This window comes from Dendrobates tinctorius, unplaced genomic scaffold, assembly GCF_039654945.1.
Source record: "Dendrobates tinctorius isolate UK_male_01 unplaced genomic scaffold, ASM3965494v1 ptg000388l, whole genome shotgun sequence".
Taxonomy (NCBI): domain Eukaryota; kingdom Metazoa; phylum Chordata; class Amphibia; order Anura; family Dendrobatidae; genus Dendrobates; species Dendrobates tinctorius.
The window spans coordinates 6755708-6773849 of record NW_027362054.1 but is presented as its reverse complement, the minus strand read 5'-3'; the positions used below and the strand labels follow the sequence as shown (position 1 = coordinate 6773849).

Sequence of the window (18142 nt, the reverse complement as noted above, 5' to 3'; positions counted from 1 at the left end):
TTGCTCCCCTCCCTAACTAATAAGCCAGCATTGATGGGCTACAATGATCACATAACATAATGTCATGGAATTCCCGAGACAACCAGTGCGGAAACTGTGTCAAAACCAGAGGTTAGTATAAGAGGTATTATTTTACTGGGGTCAAACACAGGGATTCAGAAGGGGCTGGCTGAGTAGTGGACAACCCCTTTAAGGGGAAAGTGTCAGGTTCCTGTTGCCCATGGTTCAGGCAGCATGAGTCAGGAACTTGCTCATTGCAAATATTTATGTTTTAGGCTGGAGTCACACTAACCTGCGCAAAATACGGTCAGTATTTTACATGCGTAATACGGATGACAGACCCCTAAACAGTGCTCCGTATGTCATCCGTAATCAAGGTGTGGTCGCGTATTTTGCGCATGTCAGCATCCGTATGTAATCCGTATGGCATCCGTATGGTGAGATTTTCTCGCAGGCTTGCAAAATGGACATATAATGGAGCCCTATGACAGTTTTAATAAAGAAATGAAAGAATAGATATAGACACATAGAATGCATATATATATATATATATATATATATATATGTATTCTATGTGTCTATATCTATTCTTTCATTTCTTTATTAAACCTGTCAGTGTGAGTTTACTGTATAGCGCACTGAATTGCCGGCTTTGCTAAAAGACACCAGGTGCGTATTTCTCGCAAGTCACACGTGTGTTCCGTGTGTAATCCGTATTTTTTGCGCACCCATAGACTTGCATTGGCATATTACGGGTGTAGTACGCTGACAATCGCAGCATGCTGCGAGTGGCACGGAGCGTAGAATACGGATGAGAAATATACGGCTGGTGCGAGGGACCCCATAGAGAATCATTGGTCCGTGTCTAATGCGTGCTTTTTGCGCCTCTCACTCACTCGTATTCCTCGCCAGTGTGACCCCGGCCTTACTCTGAAATACTGTGGCCTTTAAAAACTGGCTAGGAATGAGGAGACTGAAAATATTAGTAACTGGGGTGGGTCCCTGCGTGCTTCTTCCTGTCACACTCAGAAACATTGCCAGTTTTCTCACTATACAGACATTGACTCGTCTGCCAGTCACACAGAGCTGTTTGGATTGAAGTTGGTGGGATCCCACCTCGATCACTAATGGATTTGCTCTTTACTCTAGTTTAAACTACATTTCCTCCGAAACACAGCAGAGTAGGACGGGCTTCAGGAAGCATGGAGTGGAGTATCTGCATATTACCTTAGTGATGTGACAGCTACGATGTAGACGCGGCTAGAATTGCTGCTGAGGATTATTAAACTGAATCAAAGTTTGAAAGATTATGTTTTTTTCTTGCAGAAATGTTTTATTTCAAATTGTACAATTTTTTTTTTATTAATTCAACAACCTTTCGGAGAATAAAAGTTCGATTTTTAAATGGAATTTTTACATTTTTCAAAGGTTCCAAAGTTATCAGTGGTACTGTATCTCTTAGGTATATAACCACATTAAAAAATGGCAAGGAAACCTGCTGGACAATCTAACGTGCACTTTTGACATTTTCATACTTCAGGTATATTCTGTCTTCTAAGACCAATATACTGAAACCTGCAATGCACTTTTATAATAAATGCTATCAGCTGTCACAGCAGTCATTGACCCCCTATCATTCTTCACATATAGTACACTGTATATCATCACTGAACTAAAGAAGCTCTTTGTACTTGAATAGGTCTCTTTTTAAATGTATTTACATTTTACCACAATTATGTATTATGAAATAAATCAGTAGGTTCTTATTTCATTTTACCTTATTTTCGTCTTAAAAAGAGAATGTACTTATGTGAATGCCTTATAATACCCAAATGACAGTGCCTAATAGAGAAACACACAGCTACAGTACCTAACACAGAAATACGCAGCTACGATACCTATCAAAGAATCATACAGTTATAGTAACTAATTATCAGAGAAGCATACAGCTATGGTACCTATTAGAGAAGCATACAGCTGCGGTATCATCAGAGCAGCATACAGCTAGAGTACCTATCAGAGAAATACACAGATATGGTACCTATTAGAAAAGCAAAAAACTCTTGGTACCTATCTGAGGATCACACAGCTACAGTACCTATCAGAGAAACACAGCTACAGTACCTATCAGAGAAGTACATGGCAACTAGTGAAGAGCGAGTATACTCGTTGCTCGGGTGTCCTCCAAGTATTTTGGTGCGCTCGGAGATTTAGTTTTCTTCATCTCAGCTGCATAATTTGCGACTTGAAGACAGGCTGAATACATGTGGGAATTCCCTAACAAGCATTCCACACATGTATTCAGCCTGTCTAGCAGTCGCAAATCATGCAGCTGAGACGACAAAAACTAAATCTCCAAGTACGCCAAAATACTCGGAGGACACCCGAGCATGCTCGGGAAAACCCAAGCAACGAGTATACTCGCTCATCTCAGAAAAGCACGGCTATGGTACTGATCAGAGAAACACATTGCTACAGAACATATCAAAGAAACCCACAGCTACAGAACCTATCAGAGAAACATACAGCTACAGTACCTAGGATATACTTTCAAACACGAGTTGGTCTAACAGAGCAATAAATATGATGTGGAATTCACCTCCATGTCAAAAAGATAATGTGTGTACAGTTATGCAGTTTATCCCTAAAAAGCAGCAGCCACAGAGAGCTAAAATATCATCTCTTAGTATGGTAAAATTGCAATATGATGGGTATTAGAGGCTTATTCTCTAGCTTTTTAATAGAATTTTAGAAAAACCTTGGCATAGATTGTAGAAATACATACAAAAGATAAAAGTTTGTTATGATATTGGAACAGTGTTGCTTTTCTACATCTAAGTGTATTCTCACACTTGACAGATTTATTGAAAAAATTTCTGGGACTGAAATCTGTTCCGTGCATCTGAATGGGTTTCTATTGGCAGGAAGCACACGGATTTCTGCAAAGGTTGTTCAGATTAATAGGACAGTCAAATCAATTTCTTCAACAAATCTGCCATGTGTGAATGTACCCTATTTAGTATCATTTATGAAAATACAAGTAGAACATACAAGTAGCATGAATTCAGAAGACTAGCAATGCCAAAGTCTGCTAATGTTCAATAATGTCATAAAAGAGCTTAGCACCTGCGTATGTTCACTATGAATGAATCACTGAAATAAGGATATACAGTGGGGAAAAAAAGTATTTAGTCAGTCAGCAATAGTGCAAGTTCCACCACTTAAAAAGATGAGAGGCGTCTGTAATTTACATCATAGGTAGACCTCAACTATGGGAGACAAACTGAGAAAAAAAAATCCAGAAAATCACATTGTCTGTTTTTTTTTTCATTTTATTTGCATATTATGGTGGAAAATAAGTATTTGGTCAGAAACAAAATTTCATCTCAATACTTTGTGATATATCCTTTGTTGGCAATGACAGAGGTCAAACGTTTTCTGTAAGTCTTCACAAGGTTGCCACACACTGTTGTTGGTATGTTGGCCCATTCCACCATGCAGATCTCCTCTAGAGCAGTGATGTTTTTGGCTTTTCGCTTGGCAACACGGACTTTCAACTCCCTCCAAAGGTTTTCTATAGGGTTGAGATCTGGAGACTGGCTAGGCCACTCCAGGACCTTGAAATGCTTCTTACGAAGCCACTCCTTCGTTGCCCTGGCAGTGTGCTTTGGATCATTGTCATGTTGAAAGACCCAGCCACGTTTCATCTTCAATGCCCTTGCTGATGGAAGGAGGTTTGCACTCAAAATCTCACGATACATGGCCCCATTCATTCTTTCATGCACCCGGATCAGTCGTCCTGGCCCCTTTGCAGAGAAACAGCCCCAAAGCATGATGTTTCCACCACCATGCTTTACAGTAGGTATGGTGTTTGATGGATGCAACTCAGTATTCTTTTTCCTCCAAACACGACAAGTTGTGTTTCTACCAAACAGTTCCAGTTTGGTTTCATCAGACCATAGGACATTCTCCCAAAACTCCTCTGGATCATCCAAATGCTCTCTAGCAAACTTCAGACGGGCCCGGACATGTACAGGCTTAAGCAGTGGGACACGTCTGGCACTGCAGGATCTGAGTCCATGGTGGCGTAGTTTGTTACTTATGGTAGGCCTTGTTACATTGGTCCCAGCTCTCTGCAGTTCATTCACTTGGTCCCCCCGTGTGGTTCTGGGATTTTTGCTCACCGTTCTTGTGTTCATTCTGACCCCACGGGGTGGGGTTTTGCGTGGAGCACCAGATCGAGGGAGATTATCAGTGGTCTTGTATGGCTTCCATTTTCTAATTATTGCTCCCACAGTTGATTTCTTCACTCCAAGCTGGTTGGCTATTGCAGATTCAGTCTTCCCAGCCTGGTGCAGGGCTACAATTTTGTTTCTGGTGTCCTTTGACAGCTCTTTGGTCTTCACCATAGTGGAGTTTGGAGTCAGACTGTTTGAGGGTGTGCACAGGTGTCTTTTTATACTGATAACAAGTTTAAACAGGTGCCATTACTACAGGTAATGAGTGGAGGAAAGAGGAGACTCTTAAAGAAGTTACAGGTCTGTGAGAGCCAGAAATCTTGAGTGCTTGTTTCTGACCAAATACTTATTTTCCACCATAATATGCAAATAAAATGAAAAAAAAACAGACAATGTGATTTTCTGGATTTTTTTTTCCTCAGTTTGTCTCCCATAGTTGAGGTCTACCTATGATGTAAATTACAGACGCCTCTCATCTTTTTAAGTGGTGGAACTTGCACTATTGCTGACTGACTAAATACTTTTTTGCCCCACTGTACTGTATCTTCCCAAATTCATCTAAATGTTTTCCAATACCCCAATAAAGAAATATGATCGTACCTCCTATTAGCATGATACAGATAGAGAAGATTTTCTCAGTGTCTGTGTTAGCCGATACATTCCCAAAGCCAACACTGGTTAGGCTGCTGAGGGCAAAGTATAAGGATGTGATATACGAGCTCCTGGAAGAAGGTCCTCCTAATAACATCAAACCAGTCTCATTGGAGGACTCCTCACTGGAATTGTTTTGAGCCGGTAATACTCTGGTAACATTTTTTCTTCCTATGTAATAAGGAGTTTCCAAACGTCGGGCCAACTCTTGCAACCAGCCTGAAAAGTAGAAGAAAGGTAGAGCTGAAATACTCTGGTATTAAACCAAATTAAGTCTTATGTATAAAAGGCATAGGAAAGTCCATCCAAATGCTGAAAAAAATGGAGCAACCATTTCTGAAACATTGCTACAGTCTCCCATTTTGTCTGCATTTGGATGAACTCTACCAAGGCCAAAGACTCCTTGAATGGCGTGACCAGGAGGAATAATAGTTGCAGCTTCCATGTATCCTGACCAAGGAGGCACTTCTCCTGTTTCTATTAGGGTTCATCTGATATTTTTCATTTCCCCTTTCCTATTAAAAAAAGGTCAGAAAATGTTTAATAAATATGTTTGACTTCATGTGACCAAATGGTTGTGCACTAAGGGACCCTCGTACCTAGACTTCTCTGCTAAATGCTTTTTTTGTTCTATTTGAGTACTTCAAATAAGTGAAGCAGTCAGTTATCAAAGAAAAACGAGTATACTCATTGCTCGGGTTTTCCAGAGCATGCTCGGGTGTCCTCCAAGTATTTTGGTGTGCTCGGAGATTTAGTTTTCGTCGTCTCATCTGCAGGATTTGCGACTTGTAGACAGGCTGAATACATAGAATCGTAGAGTTGGAATGGACCTCCTGGGCAGGGGCTGGCTGGCAAATTTTAGCCTGGGGGGCAAGCACACAGCAGTGGCCCACGAGTAGTTGCCCATCCTTAAAGGGGTTGTTGGATCTTAAGCTACATGTCTACATTCATTATGTGTGAATCCTCACATCATGCGCGCACCATGTGCTGTGATGATGGTCTGGTGCCGGCGCCGGGAACAGGTGGTCTTGTGACTACAAGCATGCAATATATACAGTGGGTACGGAAAGTATTCAGACCCCTTTACATTTTTCACTCATTATTTCATTGCAGCCATTTGGTAAATTCAAAAAAGTTCATTTTTTCTCATTAGTGTACACTCTGCACCCCATCTTCACTGAAAAAAAAACAGAAATGTAGAAATTTTTGAAAATTTATTCAAAAAGAAAAAATGAAATATCACATGGTCATAAGTATTCAGACCCTTCGCTCTGACACTCATATGCAAGTCCCATGCTGTGCATTTCCTTGTGATCCTCCTTGAGATGGTTCTACTCCTTCATTGGAGTCCAGCTGTGTGTAATTAAACTGATAGGACTTGATTTGTAAAGGCGCACACCTGTCTATTTAAGAGCTCACAGCTCACAGTGCATGTCAGACCAAATGAGAATCATGAGGTCAAAGGAACTGGCCAAGGAGCTCAGAGACAGAATTGTGGCAAGGTACAGATCTGGCCAAGGTTACAAAAGAATTTCTGCTGTACTCAAGGTTTCTAAGAGCACAGTGGCCTCCATAATCCTTAAATGGAAGAAGTTTGGGACCATCAGAAGTCTTCCTAGACCTGGCTGTCCAACAAAACTAAGCAATCATGGGAGAAGAACCTTGGTGAGAGAGGTACAGAAGAACCCCAAGATCACTGTGGCTGAGCTCCACAGATGCAGTAGGGAGATGGGAGAAAGTTCTACAAAGTCAAATATCACTGCAGCCCTCCACCAGTCGGGCCTTTATGGCAGAGAAACACATGAAGGACTCCCAGACTATGAGAAATAAGATTCTCTGGTCTGATGAGAAAAAGATAGAACTTTTTGGTAATAATTCTAAGCGGAATGTGTGGAGAAAACCAGGCACTGCTCATCACCTGCCCAATGCAATCCCAACAGTGAAACATGGTGGTGGCATCATCATGCTATGGGGTGTTTTTCAGCTGCAGGGACAGGACGACTGGTTGCAATTGAAGGAAACATGAATGCGGCTAAGTACAGAGATATCCTAGATGAAAACCTCTTCCAGAGTGCTCTGGTCCTCAGACTTAGGCCGGGGTCACACTTGCAACCGGAATGCGAGAAACTTGTGCGAATCTCTCACCTCAATACCTGGCACTGCCGCCTGCACTCTGGATCGGTGTGTGCAGCTGCAAGTATTCCTATGCAGCTTGAACGCTCCGGTCCCGAATGCCGGCAGAAGTGCCAGGTATTGAGGAGAGAGACTCACGCAAGTTTCTCACATTGCAGTTGCAAGTGTGACCCCGACCTTAGCCAAAAGGTTCACCTTCCAACAAGACATTGACCCTAAGCACACAGCTAAAATAACAAAGGAGTGGCTTTGGAACAACTCTGTGACCATTCTTGACTGGCCCAGCCAGAGCCCTGACCTAAACCCAATTGAGCATTTCTGGAGAGACCTGAAAATGGCTGTCCACCAACGTTCACCATTCAATCTGACGGAACTGGAGAGGATCTGCAAGGAAGAATGGCAGAGGATCCCCAAATCCAGGGGTGAAAAACTTGTTGCATCATTCCCAAGAAGACTCATGGCTGTACTAGCTCAAATGGTGCTTCTACTCAATACTGAGCACAGGTTCTGAATACTTAAAACCAGGTGATATTTCAGTTTTTATTTTTTAATAAATTTGCAAAAATTTCTACATTTCTGTTTTTTTTCAGTCAAGGTGGGGTGCAGAGTGTACATTAATGAGAAAAAAAAAGAACTTTTTTTGTATTTACCAAATTGCTGCAATGAAACAATGTGAAAAATGTAAAGGGGTCTGAATACTTTCCATACCCACTGTATATTCCCAGCCACATTCCGACTAGACTGTTTCTGGCCTTGCTCAATACAGTTGCATTAGGCCGGGCAAGTCTAGTCGGCATGTGACCGCATGTATGCAAATCACAAACTTGCAGTCACACACCCGCCGAATAATACAAACTCAGCCCCACTATATAATGATACACACACACCTCAGTCCTTGAATCTACTCTAGCAGTAAAACACTTGGCCCAATACTCCCTTCCCTCCTCTCCTCTTGTCAGGCCATGTAATCTTCATTTCCTATGTGAATCACTGCTCACCATTCCCGCCACCCATGCAGTCACTCCATAACATCACCATACAGTCCCTCCATAACACCACCATGAGGGCCCTCCATACCAGCACCATACGGTCCCTCCATACCACCACCATACGGTCCCTCCATACCACCACCATACGGTCCCTCCATACCAGCACCATACGGTCCCTCCATACCAGCACCATACGGTCCCTCCATACCAGCACCATACGGTCCCTCCATACCACCAACATACGGTCCCTCCATACTAGCACCATACGGTCCCTCCATACCACCACCATACGGTCCCTCCATACCACCAACATACGGTCCCTCCATACCACCAACATACGGTCCCTCCATACCACCACCATACGGTCCCTCCATACTAGCACCATACGGTCCCTCCATACCACCACCATACGATCCCTCCATAACACCACCATACGGTCCCTTCATTACTCCACCATACGGTCCCTTCATTACTCCACCATACGGTCCCTCCATTACATCACCATATGGTCCCTTCATTACTCCACCATACGGTCCCTCCATACCAGCACCATACAGTTCCTCGATAAGACCTTGTCCACCATATAGTTTCTCAACAGAACAGTACACTGCCTCACTAAGACCAATGAACAATGCTTTACTAATACCACCATAATGTGCCTCAGCAAAACCAATACAGTGTCTGAACAGTACCAAACACATATTCATATGTACACGCACAATCATACAGTATATTATATCTGTAATATAACGCTGGGAGCGTCACTCTGTCTGAAGCCTTTATGGACTGCGCAAGCGCAACCTGCCTGCACAGTCTGGCTCCAGACAGAAGGCATCCAGCGGTTACAGGCAAGAGGAGTGTGTATGGCGCCGGAGATGGCGGTATGCGTAGACACTGAATGCATACTGCGATCTCCGGCGCCATACTTACCTGACCGGGAGGAGCATTGCCGCAGCACTTCTCTTCTCGCTGGAGACCGAGGCGTCGGAATCACGCGTGTGCATAGCGCTGTCCGGCGCCATTTTACTGAAGACACATTTGCAGTGTCTTCAGCAATATGGTGCCGGACAGCGCTGTATGGGCATGCACGTACTTCGGCACCGCACTCCTCCCCCGGCCTTTTGTGTATGTGTGCAGTTTGATAGGGGGGTGAGAGGACCATGCATACCAGGATAGGGGGTGAGGCGACCATGCATACCAGGATTGGGGGGGTGAGGGGACCATGCATACCAGAATAGAGGGGTGAGAGGACCAGGCATACCAGGATTGGGGGGTGAGGGGACCATGCATACCAGGATGGGGGGGTGAGGGGGCCATGCATACCAGGATTGGGGGGTGAGAGGGCCATGCATACCAGGATTGGGGGGTGAGAGGGCCATACATACCAGGATACGGATGAGGGAGTACCATGCATTCCAGGATTGGGGGGTCAGGGGACCATGCATACCAGGATAGGGGGGTGAGAGGACCATGCATACCAAGATAGGAGGGGGCAGCACATACCAGGATGGGAGACCATATACCAGTAAAAATGCTCGCCACCCAGGCGTAGAACGGGTTCATAGCTAGTGTGTGTGTGTGTGTGTGTGTGTGTGTGTGTGTGTGTATGTGTATATATATATATATATATATATATATATATATATATACACACACACACACACACACACACACACACACACACACACACATATATATATGGAGAGGTAGGGATACAGATGGTCTTATCATTGGTGTTCTGCTGCCCGGGTCACAGTTCTCAGTCCAGTGCAGGATTCTGCTCTGCGGGTCAGTTGGTCGCTCTGTCTGTGGTATGATGGGATTTAGGCAGCTGTTTCAAATGTCACAGATCAAGGGTCTCAGAGAAAGTTCAAGCAGCTGCCGTAAATCAACCGCAGCCACAAGACAGAATCCAGACTTCTTCTCCTCACTAGTCTATGCACAAACTTCCGGCCCCGATGGAATATGAGGACTCCAGTGTGAGGAAGCCTTTCCCTACAGCCTGAGTGACAGCATTACTGCACCTGTAATGGGGAGAGCTGCAGTAATGTCTATGATAACTGGCAATCTGCCATAATACACCCTTTTACCACCGAGGATGAAGGAGCCCACACAGGAGGTGAAGCAGACAGGAAGGACATGAATCATGGGAAGGTGCTCACCTGCAAGCAGTGCAGGAACTCCATGGCACCAGGCAGCAGAATATACAGCAGAAGCCACCAGCAGCTTGAGCCGCTGAGGAGTGGAGCTGTCATACTCCTCCTCAAGGAAGCGGCTGCAGAAACAGAGCCGGAAGCTTCCCTGCAACTTCTCTCTGCGGCTCCCTGGCTGTGCCCGGACGCAGAAAGACTTAAAGGGGCCGCTGCGCCAAATTTACCTTCAGCCTATTGCCACTGCCAGTCTAGACCTGCTCATGACATACTGCTGCAGCCTGCATGTCGGGGCGGCTGGGGGGATGACGTAACCGCGCACTACAGGTGCGCTATGTATAAATCACTGACGGCCCTCCAGTGGCCCTGTGCAACTGCTTAGGCACCAGCCCGGGGGCATATGCCATCCTGCCACCCGGCCCAGCCCGCCCCTGCTCCTGGGCCATCTGGTCCAACCCCCTGCTCAAAGCAGGATTCGCTAAATCATCCGAGACAGATATCTGTCCGGTCTCTCTTTGAAGACTTCTATTGAAGGAGAACTCACCACCTCTCATGGCAGCCTGTTCCACTCATTGATCACTCTAACTGTCAAAAAGTTTTTTCTAATATCTAATCTGTGTCTCCTCCCATTCAGTTTCATCCCATTGCTTCTAGTCTTTCCTTGTGCAAATGAGAATAAAGTTGATCCTTCTGCAATGTGATAGCCCTTGAGATATTTGTAGACAGCTATTAAGACTCTTCTCAGTCTTCTCTTTTGTAAGCTCAACATTCCCAAATCCTGCAACCTTTCCTCATAAGACAGGGTTTGCTGACCGGTCACCATTCTGTTCGCTCTTTTCTGAACTTGCTCCAGTTTGTTGATGCCTTTTTTAAAATGTGGCGCCCAAAACTGGACACAGTATTCCAGATGTGGTCTGACCAAAGAGGAGTAGAGGGCAATAATGACTTCACGTGATCTAGACTGTATGCTTCTGTTAATACATTCTAGAATTGCATTTGCCTTTTTTGCTGCTGCATCACACTGTTGACTCATATTCAGTCTGTGATCTATTAGTATACCCAAGTCTTTTTCACATGTACAGTTGCTTAGCCCTATTCCACCCATTCTGTATATGCTTTTTTCATTTTTATATACAGAATGGGAGGAATAGGGCTAAGCAACAGCACATGTATTCAAGCTGTCTAGTAGTCGCAAATCATGCAGATGAGACGACGAAAACTAAATCTCTGCGCACGTCAAAATACTCGGAGGACACCCAAGCATGCTTGAAAAAACCTGAGCAACGAGTATACTCGCTCATCACTAGTTATTATGCATTATAGGCATGTATATTATACTTACTTACACTATGCTGTTTCCACTAATTGTATAATTTTATCCTTTCATTTGAGGTACTGTGTGTACAAACTTACATTTGGCTCCTCAAAACAATTAATTGTCTCTGTTAAGACCTTACAAAAAATAGATGCTCAACTGGGTATTATTTTTGGGAAAAATCTGTATGAAAATACAAAGGGACGAAGACTGTCTTTTGACTCTAAATTTCAGAACAATTCTTCACCAAGAACAAAAGGACTATCTTGGGGTGTTTATGTATGGATTGACTAATGCAGTGATTCTCCACCCCAGTCCACACGATCCCCCAACAGGGCATGATTTCAGGATATCCTACAGTAAGAACCATTTTCTAATGCCTTGTTAATAATTCCATCACTTGTGCAATACTAACGAAATCCTGCAAACCTGTTCTGTTGGGGGCCGTGAGGATAGGAGTTAACAATTACTGGTCCAAAAGACAAGTTTTGTGTCCAAGACATGGCCTTCATAAAGAGAATTTAGATTCAGTAGGTATGGATCATTCTAGAGTTTGGAAAACTGAACCATAATACTTCCACAAGGATAAAAGTAAGATATATAACCTTTGAAAAAAATCAAAGCACTCTAAATTGAGTTTGTAATAAATAGCAATAAAAATGGGATCTTAGCCCTTTGCCTAGTGGTGGTGACCAATACATGATAAAAAAAACTAAAAAAAAATGCTCACAGGCTGACATTGTAATGTATAATAATTAGATCTGTCTCTTTAAGCAAGCCAGACTTATGGGACTTGGGGGGTGGAGACAAGAGGGATGAGAAGGGAAGTTTCAGTTTCACTTCTGTGTAGCATGGGAATGCAACTGTTATGCTGTGTGCTGGAGGACGAAGAATAAAACATATCTAAAGTTTAATACCTTGAATTCTTCATAACGTGTGGATATTACAGACATTACATATATTTCTCCTCCACTCGGTTTCCATTTCTATCACTGGTACATCCAATATAAGTAAATTCACACAAAAAGGCCATGTTCACACTAGTAGTATTTGTAAGCCAAAATCAGGAGTGGGTGATAAATTCAGAAGTGGTGACGGGTTTCTATTATACTTTTTCTCTGATGGTCCCACTCCTGGTTTTGGCTGTGTTTCATATGATCGTATTTTCGTCCAAGCACCATAAACAAAAAATGACTAACATTAATCTTTATATAGCGCTAACATATTCTGCAGCGCTTTAGAGTTTCAACACATTATCATCACTGTCCCCAATGGGGCTCCCAATCTAAATTCCCTATCAGTATGTCTTTGAGAGGAAACCCACACAAACACAGGGAGAACATACAAACTCCTTGCAGATGTTGTCCTTGGTGGGATTTGAACCCCAGACTCCAGCGCTGCAGTGCTAACCACTGAGCCACCGTGCTGCCCTAACATTAGTATTATTCATCTTGGTAGTTCAGATGACTTTTTTTCACAGGACAGACTGTGTGGAAATAATGCAGCATACACAAGTCTCTTGGATTTTGGAGGGCACCTTGCCTCTTTAAGTCTATGTGTGCGCAAAAAAAATTGGACTGCATACAGATCAATCATATAGCATCGCAGTTTTACGAGTACATTGCAATTCCTAATATAGGAATCTGTTTTTGGTCTTGTAAGTTTTATTCACTGCTGATGGATAAAAACAAATGCCATAAGGATGTCATACAGATAAAAAATTGTCTGTCTGGATGAAAATCAGACTTTTTTTTATATGTTCGTGTGAACTTAGCCAAGTGTTGCAAGGAGCTCCCCAGCTTTCCTAATGCATCAGTCCAATTGCCTAGCATTTCTTTTGATATAAAAGCCTAAAAAGAAAAAAAAATTGTACACTTTTTCAACTTTTTCCAAAATATTCTAACCAGGAAAAGAAGATGAGTACCTACTGCTGAAATGCAATAGAAAGTTATTAATTGAACTCTTTTAATATGATGAACTGTATGACAGAAAAAAATGTAATTTGTCCAACAAAAATGAATTGATTTGAGATCCAAAAATTGAATATATATATATATAGAGAGAGAGACAGAGAGAGCGAGAAACTGTAAAAAAATGGAACAATGAATAAAATTAAAAAAATCACGGATTGATTAATAGACCTACCGATTTCTGGGACTTCTGACTGATTGCTTTCAATTTCTTGCTGACCAATGAAATACCAGACACAGGCCACCCAATGAGCCAGGAGAGCAAAGACAACCATCAAGAGGCTGAGAACAACGGCACTGTACTGAGAATAGCGGTCCAGTCTTGGCAGGAGGCGCAGCAGCCGTAATAGGCGTACAGTCTTTAGAAGGTGAGCCCCAAAATACTGCAAGAACAAAAGGCATTTACAAATACTAGAAGTGAGAAAATAAAATTAATATACTTTACTTCATCTTATATAGACTGCAACAATTGAGTGATTGAGGTTACCGCGATTACTAAATTCTAGAAGTGAACAGACATAAAACATGTGTGCGTACATATTATTACATATTATTGGTGTTTGTGTGCATATGCATGTATAAAAATGTTTGTGTGTGTATATATATATATATATATATATATATATATATATATATATATATAGTGCATCCGTAAAGTCATGGCGCACTTTTGACCAGTATACCATGATCCCCGGATCAGACACCCTTAGACTTTTACTCTTGGGGTTATGTGAAGCAACATGTGTACATTGAACGTATCAACGACATTAATCACTTAAAACAGAGAATCACAGACATTATTCACTCTGTTACACCAGACGTCCTTACCCGTGTGTGGCATTTCCTTCATTATCGTTTTGATTTGTGTAGGGCAACAAATGGAGCCCACATCGAACTGCACTGAATAGGTATGAAACTGGGAGGGTTTTTCTTTTATTTGGAGCAGATTTCACATTTCTATTGTTTTTTGTTGCTTTCAAGTGACTGGTCAAAAGTGCACCATGACTTTACGGGCACACTGTATATACACACAGGGTGGGCCATTTACATGGATACACCTAAATAAAATGGAATTGATGGGTGATATCAACTTCCTGTTTGTGGCACATTAGTATATGGGAGGGGGAAAACATTTTAAAATGGGTGGTGACCATGGCGGCCATTTTGAAGTCGGCCATTTTGATTCCAACTTTATTTTTTCCAATGGGAAAAGGGTCATGTGACACATCAAACTTATTGAGAATTTCACAAGAAAAACTATGATGTGCTTGGTTTTAACGTAACTTTATTCTTTCATGAGTTATTTACAAGTTTCTCTTTGTTTATAGCCATTAACATGTCGCAGAGGTTAACATGTGAGGAGCAGATAGAAATTGTGTTGATGTCTGGTAAAAGCAGTACCCCAGGTCATTGCAGCAGATTTCAATGCAAGACACCCTACGCAAGAAAACTGTCACTATTCCCATTTTACTTAGGTTTATCCTTATAAATGGCCCACCCATAAAAGATTGCCTCATCACTGAACATAATGTTCTGTGTAAACTGAGGGTCCTGTTCCAATTTTTGTTTTACCCATTCTGCAAATTCAGCGCGTCGATCTGGGTCACCAACCATTCCCATTTTATTTAGGTGTATCCATGTAAATGGCCCACCCTGTGTATATATATATATATACAGTAGATATATATATATTGCATAATAATTGCAAATGTATGTACAGTGGGGAAAAAAAGTATTTAGCCAGCCACCAGTTGTGCAAGTTCTCCCACTTAAAAAGATGGGAGAGGCCTGTAATTGATATCATAGGTAGACCACAACTATGAGAGTCGAACTGAGAAAACAAATTCAGAAAATCACCTTGCCTGATTTGGCAAGATTTATTTTGCAAATTATAGTGGAAAATAAGTATTTGGTCATTTACAAAAGTTAATCTCCATATTCTGTTATATATCCTTTGTTGGCAATGACAGAGGTCAAACGTTTTCTGTAAGTCTTCACAAGGTTGGCAAACACTGTTGGTGGTATGTTGGCTCATTCCTCCATGCAGATGTCCTCTAGAGCAGTGATATTTTGGGCCTGTCACTGGGCAACATGGACTTTCAAATCTCTCCAAAGGTTTTTTATGGGGTTGAGATCTGGAGACTGGCTAGGCCAGGACCACTTCATCGTAGCCATGGCGGTGTGCTTGGGATCATTATCATGCTGAAAGACCCATCCACATTTCATCTTCAACACCCTTGCTGATGGAAAGAGGTTTGCACTCAAAATCTCACAATACATGGACCCATTTATTCTTTAATGTACACGGATCATTCGTCCTGGTCCCTTCCAGGGAAACAGCCCCAAAGCATGATGTTGCCACCCTCATGCTTCACTGTAGGTATGGTGTTCTTTGGATGCAACTCAGCATTCTGTCTCCTCCAAACACGACAAGTTTTGTTTCTACCAAACAGTTCTACTTTGGTTTCATCAGACCATATGACATTCTCCCAATACTCTTCTGAATAATCCAAATGCTCTCTAGCAAACGTCAGACAGGCCCGGACATGTACTGGCTTAAGCAGGGGGGGGCACGTCTGGCACTGCAGAATCTGAGTCCCTGGCAGCATAGTGTATTACTGATAGTAGCCTTTGTTACGGTGGTCACAGTCCTATGCAGGTCATTCACTAGGTCCCCCCGCGTGGTTCTGGGATTTTTGCTCACTGTTCTTGTGATCATTTTGACCCCATGGGGTAAGATCTTGTTTGGAGCCCCAGATCAAGGGAGATTATCAGTGGTCTTACATGTCTTCCATTTTCTTATTATTGCGCCCACAGTTGATTTCATCACACCAAGCTGCTTGCCTATTGCAGATTCAGTCTTCCCAGCCTGGTGCAGGGCCTCAATTTTGTTTCTGGTGTCCTTCAACACCTCTTTGGTCTTCACCCTAGTGGAGTTTGGAGTGTGACTGTTTGAGGTTGTGGACAGGTGTCTTTTATACTGATAACAAGTTCAAACAGGTGCCATTACTACAGGTAATGAGTGGAGGACAGAAGAGCCTCTTAAAGACGAAGTTGCAGGTCTGTGAGAGCCAGAAATATGGCATGTTTTGTTAATGACCAAATACTTATTTTCCACTATAATTTGCAAAATAAATCTTGCCAAATCAGGCAAGGTGATTTTCTGAATTTGTTTTCTCATTTTGACTCTCATAGTTGTGGTCTACCTATGATATCAATTACAGGCATCTCTCATCTATTTAAGTGGGAAAACCTGCACAATTGGTGGCTGACTAAATACTTTTTTTTCCCCACTGTATGTGGAGATATAGATGAGACCCGCACTCTCTCTCGTAACAGATATGCACATCACCTGATCTGCTTCATCCAATAAGCATCCAAGTATATACAGCACGGAGTTGGAAAATTTGCATAAAAATTATGATGTCATCAAAATACTCAATTACCTAATAATTGTACACACAGGGTAAGTTAACCATTGTAATTCCAAAATATAACAAATGGAAACCTAGAAAGTGTTTTCAAAACCTCAGAAAAGTCAACACAAAATACCAAAAATATAAATTTACATCAATATGATACCTAGGACAATAGGTGTTTTATGAAATTTGAATGCTGTCTGGGTGGATCTAGTATAGTGCATTCTATTTACACTGTCCTGTTGTACAGGACCATACCTGTAGGCAGTGTAAAGGTGGCAGTTGAACCTGGGACCCAGTGCCAAAGGGTAGCCAAAAGGCTACCACACAGACTAACATTGACTGAACCCACCAATATTGGCGGGATAAACTGACAGTCTAATATCAATCCACAATTGCCCTATATAATGCAAACCCTGGCACTTCACAACACTAATTACCTAAATTCAGGGTGAAGGCAGCAGAAACACCAGGATGACATGTCTCTCCTCACCCCGATGCGCGTTTCACATCCAGCTTCTTCCGGGGGCATGGACGTGTCATCCTGGTGTTTCTGTTGCCTTCACCCGCAACTTGTATTCCATGGTAATGTGACCGGTTTTTTATTATATATGTGACATAAAGAGTTATAGCACTATATGGAGAATTTGACTCCATTACTAAAATGTAGTGTATAAACATAGTGCTATATTGTGGACTTGTTTCTATTATACATATGTAATATGGAATTATAGGGCCACATTTTTGATGGAATACTATTGGCTATATAGCGTTTTATTGTGGATTTAGTCAGGGATTATTATAAGTGGTGATGTACTAGATGGAGGATATTTCTCTCTTATTTTGGGTGCTCATTGATATTTTAATTGTTGTTGTTACTTTTAATATTAATAAAAATATGTGGTTTTTCATTACATTTCTGGAACTCTTCTTTCGGCTATGATTTATGTAAGTCCGAATTTAGGTAATGACAGTCTAATATGTATGGGCTGTGAAGGATCTAGCATGTCTGATTTTGGACTGACAACCTTTTTGTTTTCTGGGAGATAAGCAGCCGCCAGAGGAGTATGGCAGCAGTTGGCTGATCCAAGCTCTTCCATGTATGGAGAAATCGGGAGAGATAGCTCCTGAACATTGTGCTGGCTGACAGCTATCTGTTGCCTATGGGTGGAAAGTGGGCTTAGGATCCTTCTGCCAATTTGGAAGACACAAGCATCATAAATAGCGCATGGTAGGTGGGTTGTCTTTGTAAAGATTTTGTGTTGGAATCTTGAAGT

General features: G+C 42.3%; 1 protein-coding gene across 3 annotated transcripts in view; it reads right to left on the bottom strand.

The window, feature by feature from the left end:
- Window positions 1-18142, bottom strand: part of KCNH3 (potassium voltage-gated channel subfamily H member 3) — a 184186-nt gene that overhangs the window by 41377 nt on the left and 124667 nt on the right. For 2 of the 3 annotated variants that reach the window (XM_073563458.1, XM_073563457.1), the window contains exons 8-9: window positions 13622-13829; window positions 4839-5108 (exon numbers count right to left, since the gene is read on the bottom strand). In XM_073563458.1, coding sequence (XP_073419559.1) covers window positions 4839-5108; window positions 13622-13829 — 478 coding nt within the window. The remainder of the gene's footprint in view (window positions 1-4838; window positions 5109-13621; window positions 13830-18142) is intronic. The other variant, XM_073563459.1, reaches the window with a different exon arrangement.